We start from the raw sequence: 27,287 nt of genomic DNA on the forward strand, positions 1-27,287 counted from the left end.
GTGTGTGTGTGTGTGATCTGCAGCTGCATTGTGTGTGTGTGTGTGTGTGTTATCTGCAGCTGCGCTGTGTGTGTGTGTGATCTGCAGCTGCGCTGCGTGTGTGTGTGTGATCTCCAGCTGCGCTGTGTGTGTGTGTGATCTGCAGCTGCGCTGTGTGTGTGTGTGATCTGCAGAGCGCAGGACGCAGGGCAAATTCCAGCCCTTTCGCAGGCTGTTTGCCAAGCGGAAGAAGAGGCAGCCTGAGCGTGGCGTGGAGCAGAAGCAGCTGAGAGCCAGCCGGTCCAACGGCGATGTGCGCAACAGGCTCAGCTCAGAGGATGAAGCCAGCTGCCCAAATCTGAGGTACTGACATTTTACTCCAACCTCACCTATGGGCTAATTCTGTAGGACTGTGAGCTGGTGTCTGTGTGTGTATGTGTGTGAGTCTGTGTGTGTGTGTGCGTGTGTATGTGTGTGTGTGTGTGTGTGTGTGTGTGTTTGAGTCTGTGTGTGTGTGTATGTGTGTGTGTGAGTGTGTGTGTGTGAGTATGTGAGTGTGTGTGTGTGTTTGAGTCTGTGTGTGTGTGCGAGTGTGTGTGTGTGAGTATGTGAGTGTGTGTGTGTGTGTGTGTGTGTGTTTGAGTCTGTGTGTGTGTGTGTGTGTGAGTATGTGAGTGTGTGAGTGTATGTGTGTAGGTGTGTCTGTGTGTGTGTGTGTTTGAGTCTGTGTGTGTGTGTATGTGTGTGTGTGAGTATGTGAGTGTGTGTGTGTGAGTCTGTGTGTGTGTGTGTGTGTGAGTGTGTGTGTGTGAGTGTATGTGTGTGGGTGTGTGTGAGTGTGTGTGTGTGTGTGTGAGTGTGTGTGTGTGTGTGTGTGTGTGTGTTTGAGTCTGTGTGTGTGTGTGTGTGTGAGTATGTGAGTGTGTGAGTGTGTTTGAGTCTGTGTGTGTGTGTGTGTGTGTTTGAGTCTGTGTGTGTGTGTGTGTGTGTGTGTGTGTGTGAGTATGTGAGTGTGTGAGTGTATGTGTGTAGGTGTGTGAGTGTGTGTGTGTGTTGCTCATGCTTTCTTGTGGGTTTTGCAGGGAGCTGAACAGTCGCTGTCTGTCACACGACAGTGTTTTTGTCCCAGACCCACCAGGGGAACCCCAGTCAACCATGTCCCAGGACAATGTCTCAGATAAAGTGAGAAACCTACAGGTGTGTCCACCTGAACTACCACTAACCTTTACTCTCTAACATTATTCACACCGCAATCAAGATTAACAAAAATAACCTCAAATAAATAATAAGAGTACTGAGCTATATTTCAATTCTAGACGTGGAATATTTAGTACTTTAATAATGATTCAGTAGGAAATTCAGAACAGAGACCGATTGTGAAAAGAGACAGAACACTCACAGTATAAAGTGTGTGTTTGTGAACAGAGACAGATCACTCACAGTATAAAGTGTGTGTTTGTGAACAGAGACAGACCACTCACAGTATAAAGTGTGTGTTTGTGAACAGAGACAGATCACTCACAGTATAAAGTGTGTGTTTGTGAACAGAGACAGATCACTCACAGTATAAAGTGTGTGTTTGTGAACAGAGACAGATCACTCACAGTATAAAGTGTGTGTTTGTGAACAGAGACAGATCACTCACAGTATAAAGTGTGTGTTTGTGAACAGAGACAGATCACTCACAGTATAAAGTGTGTGTTTGTGAACAGAGACAGATCACTCACAGTATAAAGTGTGTGTTTGTGAACAGAGACAGATCACTCACAGTATAAAGTGTGTGTTTGTGAACAGAGACAGATCACTCACAGTATAAAGTGTGTGTTTGTGAACAGAGACAGATCACTCACAGTATAAAGTGTGTGTTTGTGAACAGAGACAGATCACTCACAGTATAAAGTGTGTGTTTGTGAACAGAGACAGATCACTCACAGTATAAAGTGTGTGTTTGTGAACAGAGACAGATCACTCACAGTATAAAGTGTGTGTTTGTGAACAGAGACAGACCACTCACAGTATAAAGTGTGTGTTTGTGAACAGAGACAGATCACTCACAGTATAAAGTGTGTGTTTGTGAACAGAGACAGATCACTCACAGTATAAAGTGTGTGTTTGTGAACAGAGACAGATCACTCACAGTATAAAGTGTGTGTTTGTGAACAGAGACAGATCACTCACAGTATAAAGTGTGTGTTTGTGAACAGAGACAGATCACTCACAGTATAAAGTGTGTGTTTGTGAACAGAGACAGATCACTCACAGTATAAAGTGTGTGTTTGTGAACAGAGACAGATCGCCCAAAGTATAAAGTTTGGGCCGAAGCCTCACTCCTCGAGGGAGAGCGAGGGAAGCTCTGATGAGGAAGACACGCCCACAAGCCCCCTGCAGGTGCAGGCACAGGTGGAGGTGGAGGCGGAGGCAGAGCCAGGGCTGTCACAGGTAAATGTGTGATGGGGGGGGGGGGGGGGGGGGGGGGGGGGGGCCAGAGCTGTCAAGGTAAACTTGAACCAGATGTACAATGTTTTAGTCATTGGCTATTTCTCAAAATGTCATTCCTCTTTTCGTAAAAGTTTAAAACGGGTCAGTTTGACCCAAACTGAACAGAAGGCTGGCATGCCTGAGTTGAGTGAACAGTCACCTGTCAGTCATTTGTGGAAATGAGTGGCAGGCCAGGTGCTGAGAGTGTGGTTGTCATGGTGAGCAGGGAGGAATCCAGATGGCGGCAGCGGTGGTGGTGAAGTCTCCCCGGTCTAAGAGAGCCCCCCCAGCAGCCGGCACTATCGAGTCCATCAACCTGGACGCTGTGCCACAGTCCTGCCCCCGCCTGGACAGCACCGCCGCCCGCCACAAGCTGTCTGTCAAACCCAAAAACCAGCGTGTGTCACGCAAGCACAGGAGGACCACCCAGGTGAGGCAGCGAGGGTGGAGGGGGGTTTACTGCATGAATGGTCCCCACACAAATCTTAACTGTGTCAGTACTGACTGACTCACCTGGGCGACACACCTGGGACTCACACCTGGCTTTAGCACCACCCAGGATGGAGGGTTTCAGTTGGCCCCGATCACAGAATTTCAGTGCTCACATGCGGCCCCTGCTGGTTGTTGGGGGTAACTGCACGTCCACATGTTGAGCTCCATATGAAGTGTCTTCCTCCAGCTGTCCCTGTCAGCCCAGCTGGCGCACTGCAGTGTGATAAGTGGCATGATTTGGAGGAGTGCACATTCTCGTGCTTTTCTGATCGATAGACTAAGTTGCAGCAATATGTGGAGCAAAAAGGGGGAAAAGCATTAAAAATGTTTCAAAGTTCTCAAAATAATTGCACTGCTCCCTGTAAAATAGTAATAGATAATTAATTTAATATTGATTGGAATAAATGTTAATACATATCAGTGTTAGTCATCAGTTTTTATTTGTATTGTAAAACATTTTAGTCAGTACAAAATCCCTCACTCACCCAGAGTGAACACATATTGGATTTTTTTATTTAAATAAACAAAAAATAACTGGGCAGGGGCAAGTGGATAACAAAGAATCACAAACTGTGATGTGACAAATGTATGTAGCTGACTGTATCGTACTGTAGCTGACTGTATCGTACTGTAGCTGACTGTATCTGACTATCGTACAGTAGCTGACTGTATCGTACTGTATTATACTGTAGCTGACTGTATCTGACTGTATCGTACTGTAGCTGACTGTAGCTGACTGTATCGTACTGTAGCTGACTGTAGCTGACTGTATCTGACTGTATCATACTGTAACTGACTATCGGACTGTAGCTGACTGTATCATACTGTAGCTCACTGTATGTGACTGTATTATACTGTAGCTGACTGTATCGTACTGTAGCTCACTGTATGTGACTGTATTATACTGTAGCTGACTGTATTGTACTGTAGCTGACTATATCTGACTATCATACTGTAGCTGACTGTATCTTACTGTAGCTGACTGTTTCATACTGTAGCTGATTGTAGCTAACTGTTGGTGACTGTAGCTGACTGTATCATACTGTAGTTGACTGTAGCTACCTGTGCCTGACTGTAGCTAACTGTAGGTGAATGTAGCTAACTGTAGCTGACTGTATCATACTGTGGCTGACTGTAGCTACCTGTGTCTGACTGTAGCTAAATGTAGGTGACTGTAGCTGACTGTATCTTACTGTAGCTAACTGTAGCTGACTGTATCATACTGTGGCTGAATGTAGCTACCTGTGCCTGACTGTAGCTGACTGTAGCTAAATGTAGGTGACTGTAGCTGACTGTATCTTACTGTAGCTAACTGTAGCTGACTGTAGCATACTATAGTTTTCTGCTGGCCGTTGGTTAGCCAAAATGATATTGTTACACAAAGCCACAGCTAGAGTACTGGAAAAACATTATCTTTACTCAGCATTAAACAGGCTAACTAGATGCAACCAGTTTGTCCCCTTGGTCTCCAGTGATGATGACACACACAAAAAAACATCAATACACACAGTATAGTAAACCCAATAAGTTGAAAACTAAACTTTTGGTTTTGAATAGCAAGCAGGCGCCAATATAACTTTATTTAAAACTCTCTGTGATGTCTCTTGGAGTCCCCCCCCCTCCCCCCAACAAACTCCAATAACTACCCAGCCCCAAAAATGGCAACCTGGCAACTCTGCTCCACTCAGTTGGTTTACATGGTGTTTGAAAAAGTTGATTTATTATTTTAGTCCGGCTAAAACTGGACTTTGAAAAAATCGACTTAGTACAATTTCAGTCAGACTAAAATGTTTACATGATTTTAAGAGTCGGTCTAACATACCTAGATAATGCGGTTGGGGGTCGATTTACTATGGCATATATACGCTTCAATTGGCAAAAATGGCCTAGGCGTTCTGTGCATGTTCCGTAGGTTAGAGGTTCCACTGCCACAGGTAATTAACCCGGAAGTCGAACAGCGAGCGCGCAGTCGAGGAGGTATCATGGCGAAAAAACACATTTCTGGACGGATGAGGAGACCAACTTCATGTTATCGCAACTAAAGGAGTTAAATATCCTAAAATACATGGATGGAAGAAAAACGCAGAATGGCAAACTATTCAAAAAAGTTACGACAAAATTGGAGGAAGCAGGATTTATAAGAAGCCCTGAGCAGATCCGCTTGTTACTAGCTACCTGTTGTACTGTGATGCAAAAGGTCAACCAGAAGAAAGTCTTCGTCAGACACACCTCGTTCAATAAATCAGTTCTTTCCGAGTCATGTATATTGGGACAATGACAATAGTACAATTAAATCTCATCTTTGGCCAAATCAAGCTATTAATATAGATCGATTTCAACTGTGCATGTAAACATAGTGAGTAAATAATGTTAAAGGAGGTGAAAAAAAGCATCTTTTGTTTGCCATAAAATGTAAAAATTATTAAAGCTGACATATCTGTAGAATTGCAATCTCCCTTGTTTTATACATATGTATTTAAATATTATGTATTTATCTGTGTGTTATACCTGATTATTCATAAATGATGAAAGATTGAGTGTGCTTGAAATCAATTAGATTTTGCGTGCTTACGTTAGAAATTGAGTGTAGTTAGTGTTTTTACTTGGTGTTGTGGTTTAGGGAACAATAACATGTTTTATATTTTAGGATCTGCAGGATGTGTCCCACCCTGGAGTTCTTCAGGAAGAGCCAGAACCACAGGCAAGAGCTCCCAGCATGCCCTGGGGCCACAAAGACCAGTCTGAGTACAAACTCCCCCAAGAATCAAAGAAACAGAAACTACATGAGGAAGAGGAGCAGACACTCCAAGAGCTGGAACAGAGGGAGGAGAGACAAAAAGAAGAGGAGCAAAAGAGTGAGGAGGACAGACCAAGAGTAGAGATGCAAATGAGAGAAGAGGAGGTACAAAAGAGAGAGGAGGAGAGACAGAGAGAAGAACAACAGAGGCAGAGAGATGAACTGCGTAAGAAAACAGAGGAGGAGGAGAGACAGAGGGAAGAGGAGCAATGGAGGGAGGAGGAGCGACAGAGAGAGGAGGAGAGACAGAGAGAGGAGGTGCGAAAGAGAGAGGAGCAATGGAGAGAGGAGGAGCAAAAGAGAGAGGAGGAGCGACAGAGAGAAGAGGCGCGAAAGAGAGAGGAGATACAAAGAGAGGAGGAGAGACAAAGAGAGGAGGTGCGAAAGAGGGAGGAGGAGAGACAGAGAGAGGAGGTGCGAAAGAGAGAGGAGGTACAAAAGAGGGAGGAGGAGCGACAGAGAGAGGAGGTACGAAAGAGGGAGGAGGAGCGACAGAGAGAGGAGGTGCAAAAGAGAGAGGAAGAGAAACAAAGAGAGGAGGAGCGACAGAGAGAGGAGGTACAAAAGATAGAAGAGGAGCGACAGAGAGAGGAGGTACGAAAGAGGGAGGAGGAGCGACAGAGAGAGGAGGTACAAAAGAGGGAAGAACACCTGCGCTTGGTGGAAGAGACGCAGAAGAGAGTGCAGCAGGAGGAGAGAGAGCGGCAGGATGCTGAGAAACAGAGGATCCAAGACATGGAGGAGAAGAGGCGGGGAGAAGAGCACAGGTTGAGGGAGGCAGAAGTGCAGAAGGAGGAGAAGCAGCAGGAAGAGGAGGAGAAAGAGGAGGACCTGGGCAGCAGGCAGCAGCAGGCTGAGGAGCTGCGCTGGCGAGAGATGGAGGACAGGCAGCGACCTTTCACCTTTAAGGTGTCCTCTGGAGAGAAGCAGATTCTCTTCCAAAAGGTCAACCTGACTCCTGTGACACCCTGCAACCAGCAAGGCGGCGCCTCTGACAGCAAGGAGGTGCGGACGGCTCCCACAGGAAGCGCAGACTCGCCGCTGCTCCCTGGCTCGCTGTATGTGCCACACACCGCTATCCTGGTGACGGGGGCGCAGCTGTGTGGCGCTGCCGTCAACCTGGACCAGATCAGAGACCCGGCGTGCAAGTCCCTGCTGGGCCTGGCCGAGGACAGGAGGGCCGCAGTGGTGCAGCCCGTCAGGAGCGCGGGGAAGACCAAATCCCTAAAGGACAGCTCCGCCGAGCAGGCCAGCGCCGCCGTCCTGGCAGAGTGGGCCAGCATCCGGTCTAGGATCTTCCGCGGAGCAGAGGGCGGAGCAGAGGGCGGGGCAGAGGGCGGGGTCGAGGCGGGCGGGAGGGGGAGGGATGCTCGGCCCACCAGCGAGGACCTGAGCCAGAAGTTCGTCTCCCACGGCAACCTCCGCAAGACCCTGTCCGCCAACGCAAAGTTCTCCATCACTCCAGCACGGCGGAAATTTCCAGACACCTCCCGGTCCTGTGAGGGGGCGCAACGCGAGCCCCCCTCCCCCGAGCCAGCCGCCGCCCAGGCCCCTCCCAAGCACGGGAAGACCGTGCGGATTGCAGATGGGACAGAGGGATGTGTGTTTGCCAAAGATCTCCCTTCCTTCCTGGTACCCAGCCCGCCCCCGGGGTCCCCCAAAACCCGGCCGCTGTCCGAGGCCCTGAGCCTCGGCGACCTCGAGGCCAAAGTGGGGGGTGAGGGGAAGGGCCCCGGGGCGGAGGACAAGCCCTCTCCATTCGGGATCAAACTGCGGCGGACCAACTTCTCTCTGCGCTTCCACAGCGAGCAGCCCACGGAGAAGAGAAAGAAGCGCTACAGCGCCGGTGACAGCTTTGAGGGGATCCCCACCCCCCTGACCCCCACTCACCCTGATCTGGAAGGCTCTGTGTTCCCCAGCCCCACGTCTCCCCTGCGGGAGGATGGCGGCAAGCCCCCGCTTCCCGCGGGAGGGGCGTCCGATCTGGCAGCGCTGTCCTGCAGGCCGCCTGTGTTTCAGAAACCGTGTGTCGCCCCAAAACCCCCCAGTGCCACACCACCCCCCTCTCCTCTCTCCAGGGGGAACAGGAGCGCAGAGGGGGCAGGGTGGGAGCGGGGAGAGCACTGCAGGGCAGAACTTGCCTCCCAACAGTCCAGCCGGCAGGAAGAGGTGGAGCTTAAGGAGAAGAGGTCCTTCTTCCCGTCCATCAACATTCCCTGGAGGGAGAAGGGAGACAGGAGGGCTGAACTCAGGCGAGGTGAATGACCACTCCCACATTAGGCTCAGGCCAGGTGTGACCACTCCCACATTAGGCTCAGGCCAGGTGTGACCACTCCCACATTAGGCTCAGGCCAGGTGTGACCACACCCACATTAGGCCCATGCCAGGTGTGACCACTCACACATTAGGCTCAGGCCAGGTGTGACCACACCCACATTAGGCTCAGGCCAGGTGTGACCACTCACACATTAGGCTCTGGCCAGGTGAGGGACTATGCCCATGGTTGTGGTAATAGTTGTAATTATATGTGTGGCTGCAGTCATTGAGGCCTGGTTGTGGTTGTCTCTGCAGAAAAGCCCTCGTTGCAGAGCAGGCACTCGTTGGACAGTGCGCGCACACAGGAGAAGGAGGCGGGGCCTCTGTGGATCACTCTCGCACTGCAGAAACAGAAGGGGTTCCGAGACCAGCAGCTGAGCCGGGAGGAGAGGCGACACATGAGGGAGGTCAAGCTGGCTGAGAAGCAAGCGAAAGACCGAGAGACCGTATGTACTGACAGCCATGGGTCAGCACTGAGTGCTACAGCATACACATGCACTGACCACTGTTGGCTGCTTCCCTAATCTAAACCTTAGACAGTAAAGCAACATAGACATGTATATTTATACAGATACTCCTGAGACTAATACTGCCCTATTCTTCACAGCGTGCACTCACCTGGGACTAATACTGCCCTATCCTTCACAGAGCGTCCTTACCTGGGACTAATACTGCCCTATCCTTCATAGAGTGCACTCACCTGGGACTAATACTGCCCTATCCTTCACAGAGTGCATTCACCTGAGACTAATACCGCCCTATCCTTCACAGAGTGCGCTCACCTGGGACTAATACTGCCCTATCCTTCACAGAGTGCGCTCACCTGGGACTAATACTGCCCTATCCTTCACAGAGTGCATTCACCTGAGACTAATACTGCCCTATCCTTCACAGAGTGCATTCACCTGAGACTAATACCGCCCTATCCTTCACAGAGTGCGCTCACCTGGGACTAATACTGCCCTATCCTTCATAGAGTGCGCTCACCTGAGACTAATACTGCCCTATCCTTCACAGAGTGCGCTCACCTGGGACTAATACTGCCCTATCCTTCACAGAGTGCGCTCACCTGGGACTAATACTGCCCTATCCTTCACAGAGTGCATTCACCTGGGACTAATACCGCCCTATCCTTCACAGAGTGCGCTCACCTGGGACTAATACTGCCCTATCCTTCACAGAGTGCACTCACCTGGGACTAATACTGCCCTATCCTTCACAGAGTGCGCTCACCTGGGACTAATACCGCCCTATCCTTCACAGAGTGCGCTCACCTGGGACTAATACTGCCCTATCCTTCACAGAGTGCGCTCACCTGGGACTAATACTGCCCTATCCTTCACAGAGCGTCCTTACCTGGGACTAATACTGCCCTATCCTTCACAGCGTGCACTCACCTGGGACTAATACTGCCCTATCCTTCACAGAGTGCACTCACCTGGGACTAATACTGCCCTATCCTTCACAGAGTGCACTCACCTGAGACTAATACTGCCCTATCCTTCACAGAGTGCACTCACCTGGGACTAATACTGCCCTATCCTTCACAGAGCGTCCTTACCTGGGACTAATACTGCCCTATCCTTCACAGCGTGCACTCACCTGGGACTAATACTGCCCTATCCTTCACAGAGTGCACTCACCTGGGACTAATACTGCCCTATCCTTCACAGAGTGCACTCACCTGGGACTAATACTGCCCTATCCTTCATAGAGTGCACTCACCTGGGACTAATACTGCCCTATCCTTCACAGAGTGCGCTCACCTGGGACTAATACTGCCCTATCCTTCACAGAGTACGCTCACCATTCCTCCTGAAACCCAGAGTAGCAGCACCGTCCCCAAACCGCACCCCCCGCCAGAGGAGAGGCCCGACATGCTACTCAGCAAGTTTGAGCGCAGAGAGAACCTGAGGAAGTCTAATACTCTGCCAACCTCAGTCACAGGTGAGCCTCAATCACAGGTGAGAGCCCCAATCCTGTAAAACAGCTCAATGGCTTCTGTCCCATTTGGCTGAATGATGCTGCTTCTGTGCTGAACAAGGTACGGCCTGTTTGAACTGCTGAAGGGAGCGGCACTCCTACAATGACTCTGAGCAGCTCTAGCCTCCTTGTGTTAGCCGTAGCGGTGACTCTGGCCTCCTTGTGTTAGCCGTAGCGGTGACTCTGGCCTCCTTGTGTTAGCCGTAGCGGTGACTCTGGCCTCCTTGTGTTAGCCGTAGCGGTGACTCTGGCCTCCTTGTGTTAGCTGTAGCGGTGACTTTGGCCTCCTTGTGTTAGCCGTAGCGGTGACTCTGGCCTCCTTGTGTTAGCCGTAGCGGTGACTCTTACAGCTCTAGCCTCCTTGTATTAGCTGTAGCAGTGACTCTTATAGCTCTAGCCTCCTTGTGTTGCAGTTGAGATTGCGGACTCCACCACCTCTCCCCCAGCAGTGAAAGATGTGACCAAACGCTTCCCTTCGTCTGATTCGCCGGCCGTTTCCACGGAGCCCGCCTGGCTTGCTCTGGCCAAACGCAAAGCCAAAGCCTGGAGCGACTGCCCCCAGATTATCAAGTGAATCCCTCAACAGCCTCACATTCCCAAAACCCCATCCTGGAAGCTCCCTCAACAGGCTCACATTCCCAAAACCCCATCCCAGAAGCTCCCTCAACAGGCTCACATTCCCAAAACCCCATCCTGGAAGCTCCCTCAACAGGCTCACATTCCCAAAACCCCATCCCAGAAGCTCCCTCAACAACCTCATATTCCCAAAACACCATCCCAGAAGCTCCCTCAACAACCTCATATTCCCAAAACCCCATCCCAGAAGCTCCCTGAACAACCTCATATTCCCAAAATCCCATCCCACGTGCTCCCTCAACAAACTCATATTCCCAAAACCCCATCCTGGAAGCTCCCTCAACAACCTCATATTCCCAAAACCCCATCCCACATGTTCCCTCAACAAACTCATATTCCCAAAACTCAATCCCGGAAACTTCCCCTGCCCCACCTCCCCAAATCACTCTCCACGAAGTATCTCTGAAGAATGGTTCTATACCCTCACACTCACACAGTCATGTTTGGTCTGACACCCTTAGAAGTTCATGTTTGTTTTTACGTCCTTAAATGGTCATGTTTGTTTTTATACCCTTAAACGGTCATGTTTGACTCGTTTGACACATAGTTGTGGTTGTTTCTGTACCCTCACTTTGTGCAGAGTTCAGAGAGGACAGTGTGAATCTGAGTGCCTGGTAGTGTATGGTGCATGGTGTATGAACAGTACGTATGATGTGGTAAACAGTATATAATGTATGTGGCAAATGATATTGGGCACATAGTTTATTGTGTGGTGTGTGAGGTATAGGGCAAATGATGCATGACATTATCATTCACATTAGCACAGTAAATGGTCAGCAGTAATTCAGTAGAGGCACATTAAATAATTGGTATTGTCCAAATCTGGATGTAACGTGTCCTGGGTGTCCCCCGGAAAAACAGTGCAGGTGAAGTGAGCCGCGGTGTTCACCTGCTGAAAACATGACTACACAATGCCCATTTTTAATAGCACACATTTATTAAATGGTTCAACAAAATTATGGATATCTGGACAGGGCTGTAAAATAGGTTTAGTGCTAGTAAGGCAAAAATGTGGCAGCACAGAGAAACAAATTGTAGCACAAACCTACAGATAATTTTGATAATAATACAAACTTTAAACGGTGTGACAAATTACATGGTATGCTTTTATTATAAAAACAAAAATTAACGAGTTAAGTGCAAAACAAATGTGTATTATCAAACCATTTATCTATAAATCATAACTGCCGTACATTCTATCTAAATATTTTACCCACAGTTTATAGTATTGCATGTAGTTACATCTGTATCCAAGAATATCAAAACTAGGCTATATACCGTATGTGACCCTCTTTGGTAGAATTTGAACATCTACGATGCTGGCAACTTTCTATAACTAACCCTAACTGGGCCTCCTTCTGCTCTGTGCTTGTCCAGTACTACCAGGTTTTTACTACCAGACGTTTTTCTTGCAATTGTTTCTGTCCTTCAAAGAACAAATTAAATCAGGGCCATTTTAGGCTAATAGTAATGCAAGACTTTTTTGACCTGGGGCACATTTTAGCGATCATTTTTAGGATCATCCTCTCAAAATATTCAATTATGAAAATAATGAACTTAATTTCAAGAAGTAGCTCTGCGAAATTACATTTTAAAGAGAAGGTTAGGGTTAGGGTTAGGGTTAGGGTTAGGGTCACATGTTTTAAAGAGAGGGCTATACGGGCAATTTAATACAATAAAAAGTAACAATATCAACTGAACTAGGTGAATGTTTTCTCTGTTTTATTGCATCTAGCTCGCTGACAGACATCACTGCTGCTGGAAAGTTGCTATGATGTGTGTGGTGTATGGTGTGTATGGATGTAGTGTGTGGTGTATGGTGTGTATGGATGTAGTGTGTGCTGTATGGTGTGTATGGATGCAGTGTGTGGTGTATGGTGTGTATGGATGCAGTGTGTGGTGTACGGTGTGTATGGATGCTGTGTGTGGTGTACGGTGTGTATGGATGCTGTGTGTGGTGTACGGTGTGTATGGATGCAGTGTGTAGTATAAGGTGTGTATGGATGCAGTGTGTGGTGTATGGTGTGTATGGATGCAGTGTGTGGTGTACGTGTGTATGGATGTAGTGTGTGGTGTATGGTGTGTATGGATGTAGTGTGTGGTGTACGGTGTGTATGGATGCAGTGTGTGGTGTATGGTGTGTATGGATGCAGTGTGTGGTGTACGGTGTGTATGGATGGAGTGTGTGGTGTATGGTGTGTATGGATGTAGTGTGTGGTGTACGGTGTGTATGGATGCAGTGTGTGGTGTATGGTGTGTATGGATGTAGTGTGTGGTGTACGGTGTGTATGGATGCAGTGTGTCGCGTATGGTGTGTACGGATGCAGTGTGTGGTGTATGGTGTGTATGGATGTAGTGTGTGCTGTATGGTGTGTATGGGTGCAGTGTGTGGTGTATGGTGTGTATGGATGCAGTGTGTGGTGTATGGTGTGTATGGATGTAGTGTGTGGTATACGGTGTGTATGGATGCAGTGTGTCGCGTACGGTGTGTATGGATGTAGTGTGTGGTGTATGGTGTGTATGGATGTAGTGTGTGGTGTATGGTGTGTATGGATGCAGTGTGTGGTGTATGGTGTGTATGGATGCAGTGTGTGGTGTATGGTGTGTATGGATGCAGTGTGTGGTGTACGGTGTGTATGGATGCAGTGTGTCGCGTATGGTGTGTATGGATGCAGTGTGTGGTGTATGGTGTGTATGGATGTAGTGTGTGGTGTACGGTGTGTATGGATGCAGTGTGTTGCGTATGGTGTGTATGGGTGCAGTGTGTGGTGTATGGTGTGTATGGATGCAGTGTGTGGCGTGTGGTATATGAATGATCAGGTACACTTGAGGGTATAAAGCAGCCAATAAGTCATCCTAGGCCCTGCAGCAACAAATTACAGCCACATAGACCCTGTAGTAGCCAATTACAGCCACTCCAGACTTCAGCAGCCAATCACAGCCACCCTAGACATATAGGGCCCTGTAGCCACTACTGCAGCTGTAAATAAGGTATGTCCAACAATTCCAAATACCTGGCAGAACCTGGACAGAACTGCAGGTTTGTGCTTGTATGATACAGGTGCATTTCCTGACTTCCATTGTCTCACTTCTGTTTATTATTAATGGGTCCTAAGAAAGCAGTAATGTTTTAAGGGCTAGTTTAGCAAATGATTCAATAACATGGCTTCACCCTTCCAACATGATTCCAGGGAATTATGAACATGCATATGGGAATTACAGTACTAGCTGGGTTTCTGTGTTTGTTTAAATGAAGAAAATGATTTGGGGTATTTATTTTGGATGCAGTTGCACAGTTTCTCATTCATGACAGAATGTTGTGTAGAGAGTATGTATTTTTTTTACCTTTTCTGAGATCTTGTAGCTTTCACACTGTGTTGGTACAAACCGTGACTCGTGTAACACTATAGGTTCCTTTATATGTCACCTGACCTCGGCACCGCGCTCTCGGCATGGAGACATGCAGCGCTCACTGTGTTGGATTGTGATCTACATCTAATGTGTTTCCAAACCCCCTTCCACACAGACTCCGCCCCCAAACCCCTCACCCAGACTCCGCCCCGAGCCCCTCTCCCAGACTCCGCCCCCAAACCCCTCACCCAGACTCCGCCCCGAGCCCCTCTCCCAGACTCCGCCCCCAAACCCCTCACCCAGACTCTGCCCCTGAGCCCCTCTCCCAGACTCCGCCTCCAAACCCCTCACCCAGACTCCACCCCGAGCCCCTCTCCCAGACTCCGCCCCTAAACCCCTCACCCAGACTCTGCCCCTGAGCCCCTCTCCCAGACTCCGCCTCCAAACCCCTCACCCAGACTCCGCCCCGAGCCCCTCTCCCAGACTCCGCCCCCAAACCCCTCACCCAGACTTTGCCCCTGAGCCCCTCTCCCAGACTCCGCCTCCAAACCCCTCACCCAGACTCCGCCCCCAAACCCCTCACCCAGACTCTGCCTGAGCCCCTCTCCCAGACTTCGCCTCCAAACCCCTCACCCAGACTCCGCCCCCAAACCCCTCACCCAGACTCTGCCTGAGCCCCTCTCCCAGACTCCGCCCCTTTCCCTGCAGTGTCTGTAACCTGACTGTATCATCCACGCCATCTTAACTATGTAATGTAACATATAGAAGTGATTTTATGGGGGCGTTTAGTCATGTCCCAACCTCCATTTTCAGTGTTTGTTTTTAACTTTAGTAGTGTGCAGTAGTGTCGTGTAAACCATGTTATATGTGACAAAGGTTAATAAATGCACTTTATGTCCCTGTATTCATAGTGAATTTTTATTCTTAAAGTGATAAACTTATGCACAGTAGAAGTATTAAAATCCAGTTTTCCCTGTTTAAAATCTACCCCATGTTTCTTCTTTGATCAAATGATGCATGCTCACTGATAATGCTTTATGACAGTCAAATCTTACATTTTTAAAATCTTTATTTTTATTTTAAAACATCACATTTGAGAAGCTGAATGTCTGGAGGCAGTCAGTTCAATGCCATACACAAAGTCATTCCGGCATCCCACCACTAGAGTGCGCCCCCAGAGCACTGGGGAAGAGAAAATCTCCCCTGGCAAGGAGACAGAGGCCCTGGGCTCCCCGTCCTCTGCTCCCAGAATCCACAGCATCCCATCAGTGGCCGTCACAGCAACCAGGCACTCGTCCTGACTGGCCGAGCTGTGGAACAGGAAGGGACTGGAGAAGACCTTCTGCCCTGCCTGAAACCGCCACACCAGGGCGCCATCGCAGGATCTCAGACAGTACACGCTTCCGTCATGTGATCCACAGAACACTCTCTGATTGGCCAGAGAGGTAGGCATGCCGCACGGAGATGAGAAGACAGGCCCGTCGGTAGTAAACCGCCACAACTAGAAGAATAAAACACGTGAGTAGGTACAGCATACCTGAACCTTTACAAAACACCTGCATTACTTCCATTAGCACAGCACACAGTCAGTGCAGGTGTGCTGTATTCAGGTGTGGGTGGGCCAGCACAGGTGTGCTGTGCTCAGGTGTGGGTGGGCCAGTGCAGGTGTGCTATATCCAGGTGAGGGTGGGCCAGTGCAGGTGTGCTGTACTCAGGTGTGGGTGGGCCAGCACAGGTGTGCTGTGCTCAGGTGTGGGTGGGCTGGTGCAGGTGTGCTGTACCCAGGTGAGGGTGGCCCTGCACAGGTGTGCTGTACACAGGTGAGGGTGGGCCGGCACAGGTGTGCTGTGCTCAGGTGTGGGTGGGCCAATGCAGGTGTGCTATATCCAGGTGAGGGTGGGCCAGTGCAGGTGTGCTGTATCCAGGTGTGTGTGGGCCAGTGCAGGTGCACTGTACTCAGGTGAGGGTGGGACAGTGCAAGTGTGCTGTGCTCAGGTGTGGGTGGGCCAGTGCAGGTGTGCTGTATCCAGGGGTTGTCTCACCAGGTTGCCGGAGGGGCTGAAGCCATAGATATTCTGGTCCACAGAGCCGATGCAAATGGTTGTGCCAGAGTAGCACGGGGACGAGAAGAATGGTGCAGCACTGGAGTGTGTCCACAAGGGAGTGCCATTCTCCTGTCATGAAAGGGGCAATGCCAGTCTTACGGGGAATGTCCAAAGGCCAAAGACTTATAAGTCTTCTAAAGGTGATTAATGACCTTTGAATGAATGCTGATACTGGTGAATGTATTTACTCTTGATCTCAGCTTTGTAAGTGCAGCCTTTGATACCGCTGAACACAATGTCTTATTCAACAGCCTAAGAAATTGGGTGAGGGACTCAGGCACTGTACTGACTTTGTTTAAGGCCTACCTCTCTAATAGACGGTTAAGTAACTGCTTGTGGAGTCCCTCAAGGCTCAGGTTTGGGCCCTATTTTTTTTCTCAGTTTATATGCTCAGCCTCTAGACACAATCAACCATAACATTTTTGTCTTCAATACTGTACATGGATGCAATGATTAATTTTTTCTTCCTTTGAGAAATATGAAATAATGCAATGGAAACCCTGGGATCACAGTAATGGAGATGTTGGGATCGCAGTAATGGAGATGTTGGGATCGCAGTAATGGAGGCATTGTTACCTAACTTGTAACCTAAAGGTTGAAGGTTAAATTCCTGGGTACGACACTGCCGTTGTACCCTAAACAGGGAGGTGCGTAGAATGTGTAAACAGTATGTAAAGGAGCGTGTGTAAACAGCGAGTTAGGCAGAATGTGTAAACAGCGAGTTAGGCAGAGTGTGTAAACAGCGAGTTAGGCAGAGTGTGTAAACAGTATGTAAGGGAGTGTGTAACAGCGAGTTAGGCAGGGTGTGTAAACAGTGAGTTAGGCAAAGTGTGTAAACAGTATGTAAGGGAGTGTGTAAACAGCGAGTTAGGCAGAGTGTGTAAACAGTATGTAAGGGAGTGTGTAAACAGCGAGTTAGGCAGAGTGTGTAAACAGTATGTAAGGGAACGTTTATAAGGAGCGCACTTAACTTACGGGCTTGAGGCAAAGGAGCTCTCCTCTCAGTGTGGCGACATACAGTTGCCGGAGAGACGGGTCAAGGCAGGGGGAGGAGAATATGGCCCCACCCCCACAGTGCCGACTCCACCTACAGCACCGGGCCTAAACACATACACCCACTTAGATCCACCCATCTGACCTGTTCTATGAGAAACAAATCTGTAGTTTCCAGCTGTCCTGCTATGATCAACTGTGTCCCATGTTTCATAAAATAATCATTTACAGATGCTTCATATTTCTTTATATGAATTCATTTTTATTTATTAAAATGTCACATGGAGGCCTGTCCTGTCACAACGTAATTCAGGAGGGTACAGAGTGGAATGCGAATCTGCCAAAATACTAGTTCGCCCTGGCCACTTCCTGTCAGTCTGTAGTCTATATACACATACACACGCATGCATACACACACGCACACACAGGCACACATACATTACACACGCACACACACACACACGCACGCACACACATGCACACACACACACACCTCTCGTGATTACCTCTGGGTCCAGAGCATACATGTGTCCATCATGTGACCCCACCAGCACCAGGGCGGTGAGAATATCCACGGCAGGGCTACTCTTCACTGAGTCCCTGGTGGCAAACACCCAGTGCGTCTGCCCCGTCTCCACCGAGAGGAAATACACCTGCCCATCATAGCACCCTGTAGCAAAGCCGATAAACATCACAACCTCTCAAATACACCTGCCCATCATAGCACCCTGCAGCACAGCTGATAAACATCACAACCTCTCAAATACATCTTCTCGTCACTCACAAACCGCTCACAAACCATTCAACCACTCAACACCTGCTCATCACTCACTAACCACTCAACACCTGCTCATTACTCACCAACTACTCACAAACCATTCACCAACCACTCAACACCTGCTCATCACTCACCAACCACTCACAAACCATTCACCAACCACTCAACACCTGCCCATCACTTACTAACCACTCACAGACTATTCACCAACTACTCAACACCTGCTCATCACTCACCAACCACTCACAAACTATTCACCAACCACTGAACACCTGCTCATCACTCACTAACCACTCACAGACTATTCACCAACCACTGAACACCTGCTCATCACTCATCAACTACTCACAAACTATTCACCAACCACTCAACACCTGCTCATCACTCACTTACCACTCAACACCTGCTCATCACTCACTAACCACTCAACACCTGCTCATCACTCACTAACCACTCAACACCTGCTCATCACTCACTAACCACTCACAAACCATTCACCAACCACTCAACACCTGCTCATTACTCACCAACCACTCACAAACTATTCACCAACCACTCAACACCTGCTCATTACTCACCAACCACTCACAAACCATTCACCAACCACTCAACACCTGCTCATCACTCACCAACCACTCACAAACCATTCACCAACCACTCAACACCTGCTCATCACTCACTAACCACTCAGACTATTCACCAACCACTCAACACCTGCTCATCACTCACCAACTACTCACAAACTATTCACGTAGCACTCAAAATCTGGTCATCACTGACTAACCACTCACAAACAATTCACCAAGCACTCGACATCTGTTCATCAAACACTTCACTCCACCAGTTACCAGTCATTTGAAGCTTATCAGCTTCGTACCAACTACTCATTAACCATAATTAACCACAAGCCAACTACTCATCAGGCACACATCAGCATTTCAGAGAACTGACCAATCGCAATGAGGGATCCACATGCAGTGATGGCAGCAGAAGCTTCCAGACGCCCCCCCAGGACTCGCTCCCAGAGCAGTTGCCCCCCCCTCAGCGTGATGGCCTGCAGTCTGTGGGAGTGGGACCCCACATATGCCACAGCCCCGCCTGACTCGGTCACCAGCAGCACAGGCGAGGCGTCCACACACCTGCCTGTGTCTGACTGCCACTGCACACGCAAGGCCAGTGCCGAGAATGCTGTAGCTCTGACCCCCACCACACACTCATCTGCTGCTCTCCCACTGGGTCTGGTAGTGCGGGAGTGGGTGTGTTCTGTTCCCTCATTGGGCACTGCAGTGTGGGATTGGGTGTGTTCTGTTCCCTCATTGGGCCCAGCAGTGCGGGAGTGGGTGTGTTCTGTTCCCTCATTGGGCCCAGCAGTGCGGGAGTGGGTGTGTTCTGTTCCCTCATTGGGCACTGCAGTGCGGGAGTGGGTGTGTTCTGTTCCCTCATTGGGCCCTGCAGTGCGTGAGTGGGTGTGGTCTGTGCCCTGATTGGGCACTGCAGTGCGAGAAACTGTATTTCCATGGAAATTCAGTAGCTGGTTTTGCTGGGAGGGAGGAGGCCCCTCTGTGACCTCTCCTGCTCTCCTCACCACAGTGAATCCACCCCACTGCTTCTCACGTGGAGAGAGAGAGACTGGCTGTTTCCTCCTGGGTTGTGCGGTTGGGGGAGGATCCTGCTGTTTTCTTTTTGCCAGAGAGAAGCCCTCAGGTGCTGGTGTTGCATCGTCTTTGCCCTCTTTCTGAAACACTGCCTTAAAAACATGACTCAGCAGGTCAGCAAAGGAGCCACTGAGGATGACCTCCAGCAGGCCTGGCAGGGCCACGCCCACAGCAGCAGTGATGTCATCACAGAGACGCAGAGAGCGGAGCGAGTCTCCTCCACTCAACAGGAAGTGAGAGTCCATAGCAACCGGAGTATCAGCACTGAGGGACAGCACCTCCTGCAACACACATATTATACACACAAATAAGATACACACACACGCACACACACAGACACATACTACACACAGACACACACTACACATAGACACACACACACAGACACTGCACACACACATGCACGCACACACACATACAGAAGCAGACTGTCAGAACTAAATGGATGCCTACTAAAGTAGGAAGAGTTTAGTACCTTCCACAGCTTCTGCAGGAGTTCCCTCAGAGTGTCCCTGTCCCCCAGTGCATCATGGGACATTAGGACCGCTCTCTGCCTCTCATACACTTGCAGCAGGTCACCCATGTTCACTTTCCCTGTGGAAGAGCCAACAACCAATCACAGCAAACCAATACTCACACCATAATCACCAATCAGAGCATGCAAACACCCACACCATGATCACCAATCAGAACAAGCCAACACCCACACCATAATCACCAATCAGAGCATGCCAACACCCACACCATAATCACCAATCAGAGCATGCCAACACCCACACCATAATCACCAATCAGAGCAGGCTGACACCCATGCCATATCAACCGATCAGGATAAGTCAGCACACACACTGTATAAGCCAATCAGAGTCCACACCATATAAAGCAGTGGAGGGGGTCTTGCTCACCATGGGAGGTGAGAGGGAGAGCTGGGAGCAGCATGATGGTGTCTGGGATACTGTATGGGGGCAGAAGCTGAGACAGCATGCCCAAAATCTCCCTCTGTAGCTCTCCAGAGGAAGGGGTGTGGCCTCCAGCAGAAGGGGTGTGGCCTCTAGGGGAAGGGGTAGGGCCTCTGGGGGAAGGGGTGGGATCTCCAGAAGAGGAGGGTACCACAAAGGCAACAAGCCTGTGCCCCTCACATAGGGTGACAGCACACACCTCTACCTGGGGCAGGCTCTGCAGTACCTGAGGGAAAAAAAGGAAATAAAAAGGGCATGGGGAGAGAGAAAAAGAGGGAGAAAGAGAGAGATAAGCTATGAAAGAAACTGCAGTAGCCAGCAGTTAGGACTCTGACGCTATTATAGGGTAGTGGGTCTAATGACGTAGTGACAACGGGTGTTGGGTCTAATGACACAGTAACAAAGGGTGTTGGGTCTAATGACACAGTAACAACAGGTGTTGGGTCTAATGACACAGTAACAACGGGTGTTGGGTCTAATGACACAGTAACAAAGGGTGTTGGGTCTAATGACACAGTAACAAAGGGTGTTGGGTCTAATGACACAGTAACAAACGGTGTTGGGTCTAATGACACTTTAATAAAGGGTGTTGGGTCTAATGACACAGTAACAAACGGTGTTGGGTCTAATGACACTTTAATAAAGGGTGTTGGGTCTAATGACACAGTAACAAAGGGTGTTGGGTCTAATGATACTTTAATAAAGGGTGTTGGGTTTAATGACTCAGTAACAAAGGGTGTTGGGTCTAATGACACAGTAACAAAGGATGTTGAGTCTAATGACACTTTAATAAAGGATGTTGGGTGTAATGATACAGTAACAAAGGATGTTGGGTCTAATGACACAGTAACAAAGGGTGTTGGGTCTAATGATACTTTAATAAAGGGTGTTGGGTTTAATGACTCAGTAACAAAGGGTGTTGGGTCTAATGACACAGTAACAAAGGATGTTGAGTCTAATGACACTTTAATAAAGGATGTTGGGTGTAATGATACAGTAACAAAGGATGTTGGGTCTAATGACACAGTAACAAACGGTGTTGGGTCTAATGACACTTTAATAAAGGGTGTTGGGTCTAATGACACAGTAACAAACGGTGTTGGGTCTAATGACACTTTAATAAAGGGTGTTGGGTCTAATGACACAGTAACAAAGGGTGTTGGGTCTAATGATACTTTAATAAAGGGTGTTGGGTCTAATGACTCAGTAACAAAGGGTGTTGGGTCTAATGACACAGTAACAAAGGATGTTGAGTCTAATGACACTTTAATAAAGGATGTTGGGTGTAATGATACAGTAACAAAGGATGTTGGGTCTAATGACACAGTAACAAAGGATGTTGGGTCTAATGACACAGTAACAAAGGGTGTTGGGTCTAATGACACAGTAACAAAAGGATGTTGGGTGTAATGACACAGTAACAAAGGATGTTGGGTCTAATGACACAGTAGCAAAGGGTGTTGGGTCTAATGACACAGTAACAAAAGGTTTTGGGTCTAACCATACTGGAAAGTCAGGTACCCCTCACCTGGTGCAGTGCGTCCAGGTGGAGCCGCTGGCCGTGACGTTTCACCAGCCGGTCCCTGCGTCCCAGGTAATACAGGTGTGAATCCCTCAGCTCCACCCAGTCCCCAGTGCTCCGCATGGTTCCCTTCGCCACGGCAACCTCATCACCAAGGAAACACACTCTGTCCTCTCCCCCTGCACAGCAGATCACAGCTGAGGACACAGCTCACAATGACCTGGAGACATTTCTGTGGAACTCTTTCCATCATACCTATGAACACCTGGCCTTCCCCACAGGTAATCACCCTGCCGTCCTCTCCTCGCACTTCCACTACAGTGCCCATCAGCACTGACCCCAAGGGCACAGACCCCAAACTCCTGCAGTATTCAAACACATAGAGCAGAACTCAGCACTGACCCCAAGGGCACAGACCGCGAACTCCTGCAGTATTCAAACACATAGAGCCGAACTCAGCACTGACCCCAAGGGCACAGACATGCAGAGCAGAACTCAGCACTGACCCCAAGGGCACAGACCCCACAGAGCAGAACTCAGCATTGACCCCAAGGGCACAGACACACACAGCAGAACTCAGCACTGGTTAGGGTTGGGGGGGTTTGGGTTAGGGTTAGGGTGGGGTTTTGGGTTAGGAGTGGGAGGGGGTTAGGGTTGGGGGGGGGGTTCAGTTAGGGTTGGGGGGTTTGGGTTAGGCTTAAGGTACCTACATGGTGTCCAGGTGCAGTTTGTAGCAGGTAGCCCAGCAGGACACCTCTGTGGTGCCATACAGGTTGAAGAATCGGGTGGAGTTTCCCTCCCCCCTCCAGCCACGCAGCACAGACACAGGGGGGCAGGCCTCGCCCCCCAGGGCCAGGATCCGCAAGGAGGAGGCAGCACAGAGCACCACCCTTTGCAGGACACACCCCCCAAAACGTCCCACCAGTGTGGGTGTGGCCTGGAGACATAGCATTAGCATTGCATGCACACCAGTATATAACAGCTACAATCTACAGCCTATTGTCTGCTCCACATAACCCTAACCCAGCAGCCATAATGCACATCTTCCTGTTCTACACTCCAATCTGTACAACTATCTCTGACACCTGTATGATTGTCCATCACCTCTAAAACTGACTCTTCACTATACGTCTGTCTGCTGTGTGACACTCTCACCTGTAATATTGTTATCCTGTGGTGTTTGAACAGAACCGTGGCCAGTCTATCAGGGACTTTTTTGATCACCGTGGGAACAATCAGAAGACATGCCCCCGATGACAGAGATAAAAACATCTCCACCACAGAGGGGTCAAAGGTCAAAGGAGAGGCCATGAACACAACATCCTCTGAAGTCACCTGAAACAGAGATCTGCAGGAGGACACACCCCTTATCACATTATCCAGCCCATTTTTCATAAAAGTAAATATAAACTGATAACATAAACATTATTAATATCAATACATTCTCAAACATCCTCATGTCTATTAGTAATTAACAAACACACAACCTTGAATAATATATACAAACCTATAAGATGCATTTGATGGCAATGGCATTAATGTTATTAGAAAGGTAAGGGTCACGCCCTCTCTTAGATTATGAATAGCCAGCACAACAGCCTACAGTATATAACATGCTTTTGATCATCTTTAAATCTGAGTGATGGATGTTTTTTGTTCCAATTTTGATTGCTGAATCTCTGATATACTCAGTATGCCAATGCTATACAGTACTGGAAGTAAATTACCCAGCTGTTCCTAAAATATTCCAGTTTGGCAACTCGCAGGAAGCAAGCCATCACTCACAGGAAGTGAACCATTGCTCACAGGAAGTGAAGCCAGCTGCTGCACAAACGCAGACTAACCTGAGATGGAGGACGTTGGGCACGATGCACTTGTGTGGCACTCTCACGATCTTGGGAAGGCCGGTTGTTCCGGAGGTGTGCAGCACGTAGGCCAACAATCCCTGTCTGGCAGCTCTGTGCCACCGCCCTTCACCATGTTGTATCAGCATGTCCCACTCACACTCAACTTCCTGCTGCTCATTCCTCTGAGAGCTCCCAACTTCCTGCTGTTCACTGCTCTGAGAGCTCCCAACTTCCTGCTGTTCACTGCTCTGAGAGCTCCCAACTTCCTGCTGTTCACTGCTCTGAGAGCTCCCAACTTCCTGCTGCTCGCACCTCTGAGAGCTCCCAACTTCCTGCTGTTCACTGCTCTGAGAGCTCCCAACTTCCTGCTGCTCAATCCTCTGAGAGCTCCCAACTTCCTGCTGTTCACTGCTCTTAGAGCTCCCAACTTCCTGCTGTTCACTGCTCTGAGAGCTCCCAACTTCCTGCTGTTCACTGCTCTGAGAGCTCCCAACTTCCTGCTGCTCACTGCTCTGAGAGCTCCGAACTTCCTGCTGCTCGCACCTCTGAGAGCTCCCAACTTCCTGCTGTACACTGCTCTGAGAGCTCTCAACTTCCTGCTGCTCACACCTCTGAGAGCTCCCAACTTCCTGCTGCTCACACCTCTGAGAGCTCCCAACTACCTGCTGCTCGCACCTCTGAGAGCTCCCAACTTCCTGCTGCTCACTCCTCTGAGAGCTCCCAACTTCCTGCTGTACCTTTACCAGTGTGAGTCCCTGATTTTGCCACACCTCACACACTTCCACAAGCAGGTGTGGGGAAAACGTTCTGTGGAATCTCTGCACAAAAGATAAAAGTAGGAATATAGATCAACACTGAGTGTGGACAGAATACAACTTCCTGTAAGGCAACAGTGCAGCACAGTGGATAGATGGGCCAGCACTTGTTGTACCCTTGAGCAAAATATGTAACCTGAATTAATTCAGTACAAATCCAGCTGTATAAATGGACTCTATGTAAATGTAAGCTGCAAATGGCTCTGAATAAATTCCAAAAGTAGAACTGCACGGAAAGCATGGAAAACGGCAGCCTTAACGTACTGAGTGAACCAGTGAGTGGAGTTCCGCCCATCTGGATTTAACACATCACTGCTCCTCAAGCAGGAGTGTCAAACTCAGGTCGGCCAGGTATGCAGGTACTCGTGATTTCCTTTCAATGAGCGGCCAGGTTTGAGATTAAGGTGTGTGGACTATTCAGCCAAACAAGGACTTTAATTAATCACTGGCATTTAAACACACAAAAGACTAGCACGCAATGTAACCCAGCAGGGGTGCATTCTGAAATCCAAGTTCTATAGAGAGTAAAACCATTCTACTTGTTTGTGAGAGTCAGTGTTTGACAAAATGTGATAACCACTCACATTAGGGTTCATGAATCCTCTTATTAATAAAAGGCCATTTAGAACTCTGAACATACTTTTCTATTGTAAGGACAGGGCCACACACATAAGATATCATTGGGTGTAATAGGAGTCTTATCTCCAAAAGACTGGTCTGTATGACACTCTTTATGGAATGGCTCATAAAAGCAGTGCTCTACCTGTAACAGCTCACTCTGTATCACAGCATATTTCAGCCCACACTGGTCCATGAATCTGATGGACAAATATGGGGGAGAGTCTGGATCTAGGGGTGCATAAGCCGCTGGGAGCTGAAGGATTCTGTTTCAGACAAAAGTCATAATCAATGCAACAAGCAGTGTCTGTCTTAAACATATTTCCATTTCTATGTCACAACACCAGGCTATAGCATGAACAGAGCAATAAAATTAACAAAACGATCAAATACAAACGTATGTATAACTGCGACTATAATTTGTACCAATTCCATCTTTCAAAAAAAACATTCACTGTCATGAGGCCCACCAAAATGAAGTTTGATAATTTACTGACAATGCTAGAATAGGGTTAGGGTTGTTCCATTGTATTCAGGGAATCATTGCATATATATTACAGAATTAGGGAGTCGAACAGAACATGACCAAAGAAAAAATTATACAGTTCCCTCTTTTGTATTGGATTGTATGTTGACACCTTGCACTAAGGCAAATTCCTTGTACATCATACTTGCCGAATAAATAATTCTGATTCTGTAAAGTATGAGAATGGTAAAGTGAAATTTATTATTTTTCTTATATACTTAAGGCATTTGGATTTGAAAGCAAAAGATGAATGAGACAAAAATACAGACAATAAGATGGTATTTACATGTGTATATGATTTACCCTTTTACAGAAAGAGCTGTTTTTGTGTTCAGTCCCTCCATTTTCAGCTGTGCAAAATTTAATGAATGGATGGCGGACAGATGACCTGTTGCTCAGGTGTATCCTTATGTCAGTTTAATTTTGCACAGCTGAAAATGGGGGACAACACAACAACAGCCGTTTCTGCAAAATAGTAAAACATATACGCATGTAAATACCATGAAATAAAAGCTGATAGTCTATATCTTCTGTCTCTTATTCATATTTTGATCTCAAATCCAAATGCCTTAATTAACAAATGTAACTGTCGTTACCATACGTTTTGGTTAGCACTGGACTTCGAATTCATTCTACACCCACGATTTTGTAGAACTATAACTTTCAGAGTGGCTATAATTTAGCAAGCAACAAAGTATTTGTGTTCTTTCCACGTTCATGTTTTATCGCTTGGTCACCAAAAATTGCGTTTATTTAGAATAATAACAAACGATTCCGTTTTTATACACTGAGCAGCTCCTTGCAGTAAGTGAAGGGAATATTTATTTTTCATCATTTAAAAGTTCAACGTTAGGTTATTACTCGGCTTGTAGATAGATGGTAATATTAATTAGGTTTATAGTATATGAGCCAAAAATGGCATTCGATTTGGCAATATGGTTCAAAGTATTTAAATCCGTTGGCATGCGAGCACCTCAGTTTGCTAGCTAACTAGATTAAACAATTGTCCGTACACATACCCTAGAATCCAGTTCGGAAGGTTGATACCAGGGTGACAGTATAAGCCAAATATCTGCCCACTTAGGCGACCGTGCTCCTTCAGCAGGTTGGTTAATTCATTCGCTAATGAGAGAAGCTCGTTGTAGGTGCGCGATATGATCCCCAATTCGGTGCAGCTGTCAAAAGTGACAGCGGTTCTAGCACTGTGCAGGGATGCCGCCTCCTGAACCATTTCATGCAAAGTTTTATCACTCCTCTCCATATTTACATTGAAAAATAAACAACTGATACACTAATAAAATGATTTACCAAAGTACTCCAACGTACAATGTCAGTCTAATTAGGACTATCCCATTAAATCATGTCACAGAACTATCCTGTGGATCATCATGCGTATGTTTACCGTCGCATGTAGATGACGAATCGTAAGACGATTGT

At 48.1% G+C, this 27,287-nt stretch overlaps 2 protein-coding genes across 8 annotated transcripts in view; one reads left to right on the forward strand and one right to left on the reverse strand.

Moving 5' to 3' along the window:
* Nucleotides 1-11,218, forward strand: part of cracd (capping protein inhibiting regulator of actin dynamics) — a 29,022-nt gene extending 17,804 nt beyond the window's left edge. For 2 of the 4 annotated variants that reach the window (XM_035416279.1, XM_035416283.1), the window contains 8 exons: nucleotides 174-342; nucleotides 1,062-1,176; nucleotides 2,266-2,418; nucleotides 2,684-2,887; nucleotides 5,597-8,003; nucleotides 8,318-8,508; nucleotides 9,859-10,009; nucleotides 10,459-11,218. In XM_035416279.1, coding sequence (XP_035272170.1) covers nucleotides 174-342; nucleotides 1,062-1,176; nucleotides 2,266-2,418; nucleotides 2,684-2,887; nucleotides 5,597-8,003; nucleotides 8,318-8,508; nucleotides 9,859-10,009; nucleotides 10,459-10,619 — 3,551 coding nt within the window. In that variant the 3' untranslated portion in view covers nucleotides 10,620-11,218. The remainder of the gene's footprint in view (nucleotides 1-173; nucleotides 343-1,061; nucleotides 1,177-2,265; nucleotides 2,419-2,683; nucleotides 2,888-5,596; nucleotides 8,004-8,317; nucleotides 8,509-9,858; nucleotides 10,010-10,458) is intronic. The other 2 variants (XM_035416280.1, XM_035416281.1) reach the window with 2 other exon arrangements.
* A 3,865-nt stretch (nucleotides 11,219-15,083) lies between these two features.
* Nucleotides 15,084-27,260, reverse strand: aasdh (aminoadipate-semialdehyde dehydrogenase). Of its 4 annotated transcripts, XM_035414992.1 has the most exons (15): nucleotides 26,870-27,260; nucleotides 25,470-25,590; nucleotides 23,889-24,709; nucleotides 23,200-23,392; nucleotides 22,755-22,981; nucleotides 22,300-22,406; nucleotides 22,051-22,223; nucleotides 20,469-20,748; nucleotides 20,039-20,157; nucleotides 19,291-19,844; nucleotides 18,860-19,164; nucleotides 17,637-17,800; nucleotides 17,113-17,238; nucleotides 16,075-16,206; nucleotides 15,084-15,533 (listed from the first exon to the last, which is right to left on the reverse strand). In XM_035414992.1, the coding sequence occupies exons 1-15, from the start codon at nucleotides 27,109-27,111 to the stop codon at nucleotides 15,120-15,122; spliced, it is 3,978 nt and encodes a 1,325-aa protein (XP_035270883.1). In that variant the 5' UTR covers nucleotides 27,112-27,260; the 3' UTR covers nucleotides 15,084-15,119. The 4 variants fall into 4 exon arrangements, with proteins under 4 accessions (XP_035270883.1, XP_035270882.1, XP_035270884.1 ...); XM_035414991.1 differs by having other exon boundaries at nucleotides 18,860-19,844; XM_035414993.1 differs by having other exon boundaries at nucleotides 18,860-19,844; nucleotides 27,159-27,253.
* Nucleotides 27,261-27,287: the final 27 nt, after the last annotated feature.

Source organism: Anguilla anguilla, chromosome 4 (assembly GCF_013347855.1).
Source record: "Anguilla anguilla isolate fAngAng1 chromosome 4, fAngAng1.pri, whole genome shotgun sequence".
In the NCBI taxonomy this organism is placed as follows: Eukaryota; Metazoa; Chordata; class Actinopteri; order Anguilliformes; family Anguillidae; genus Anguilla; species Anguilla anguilla.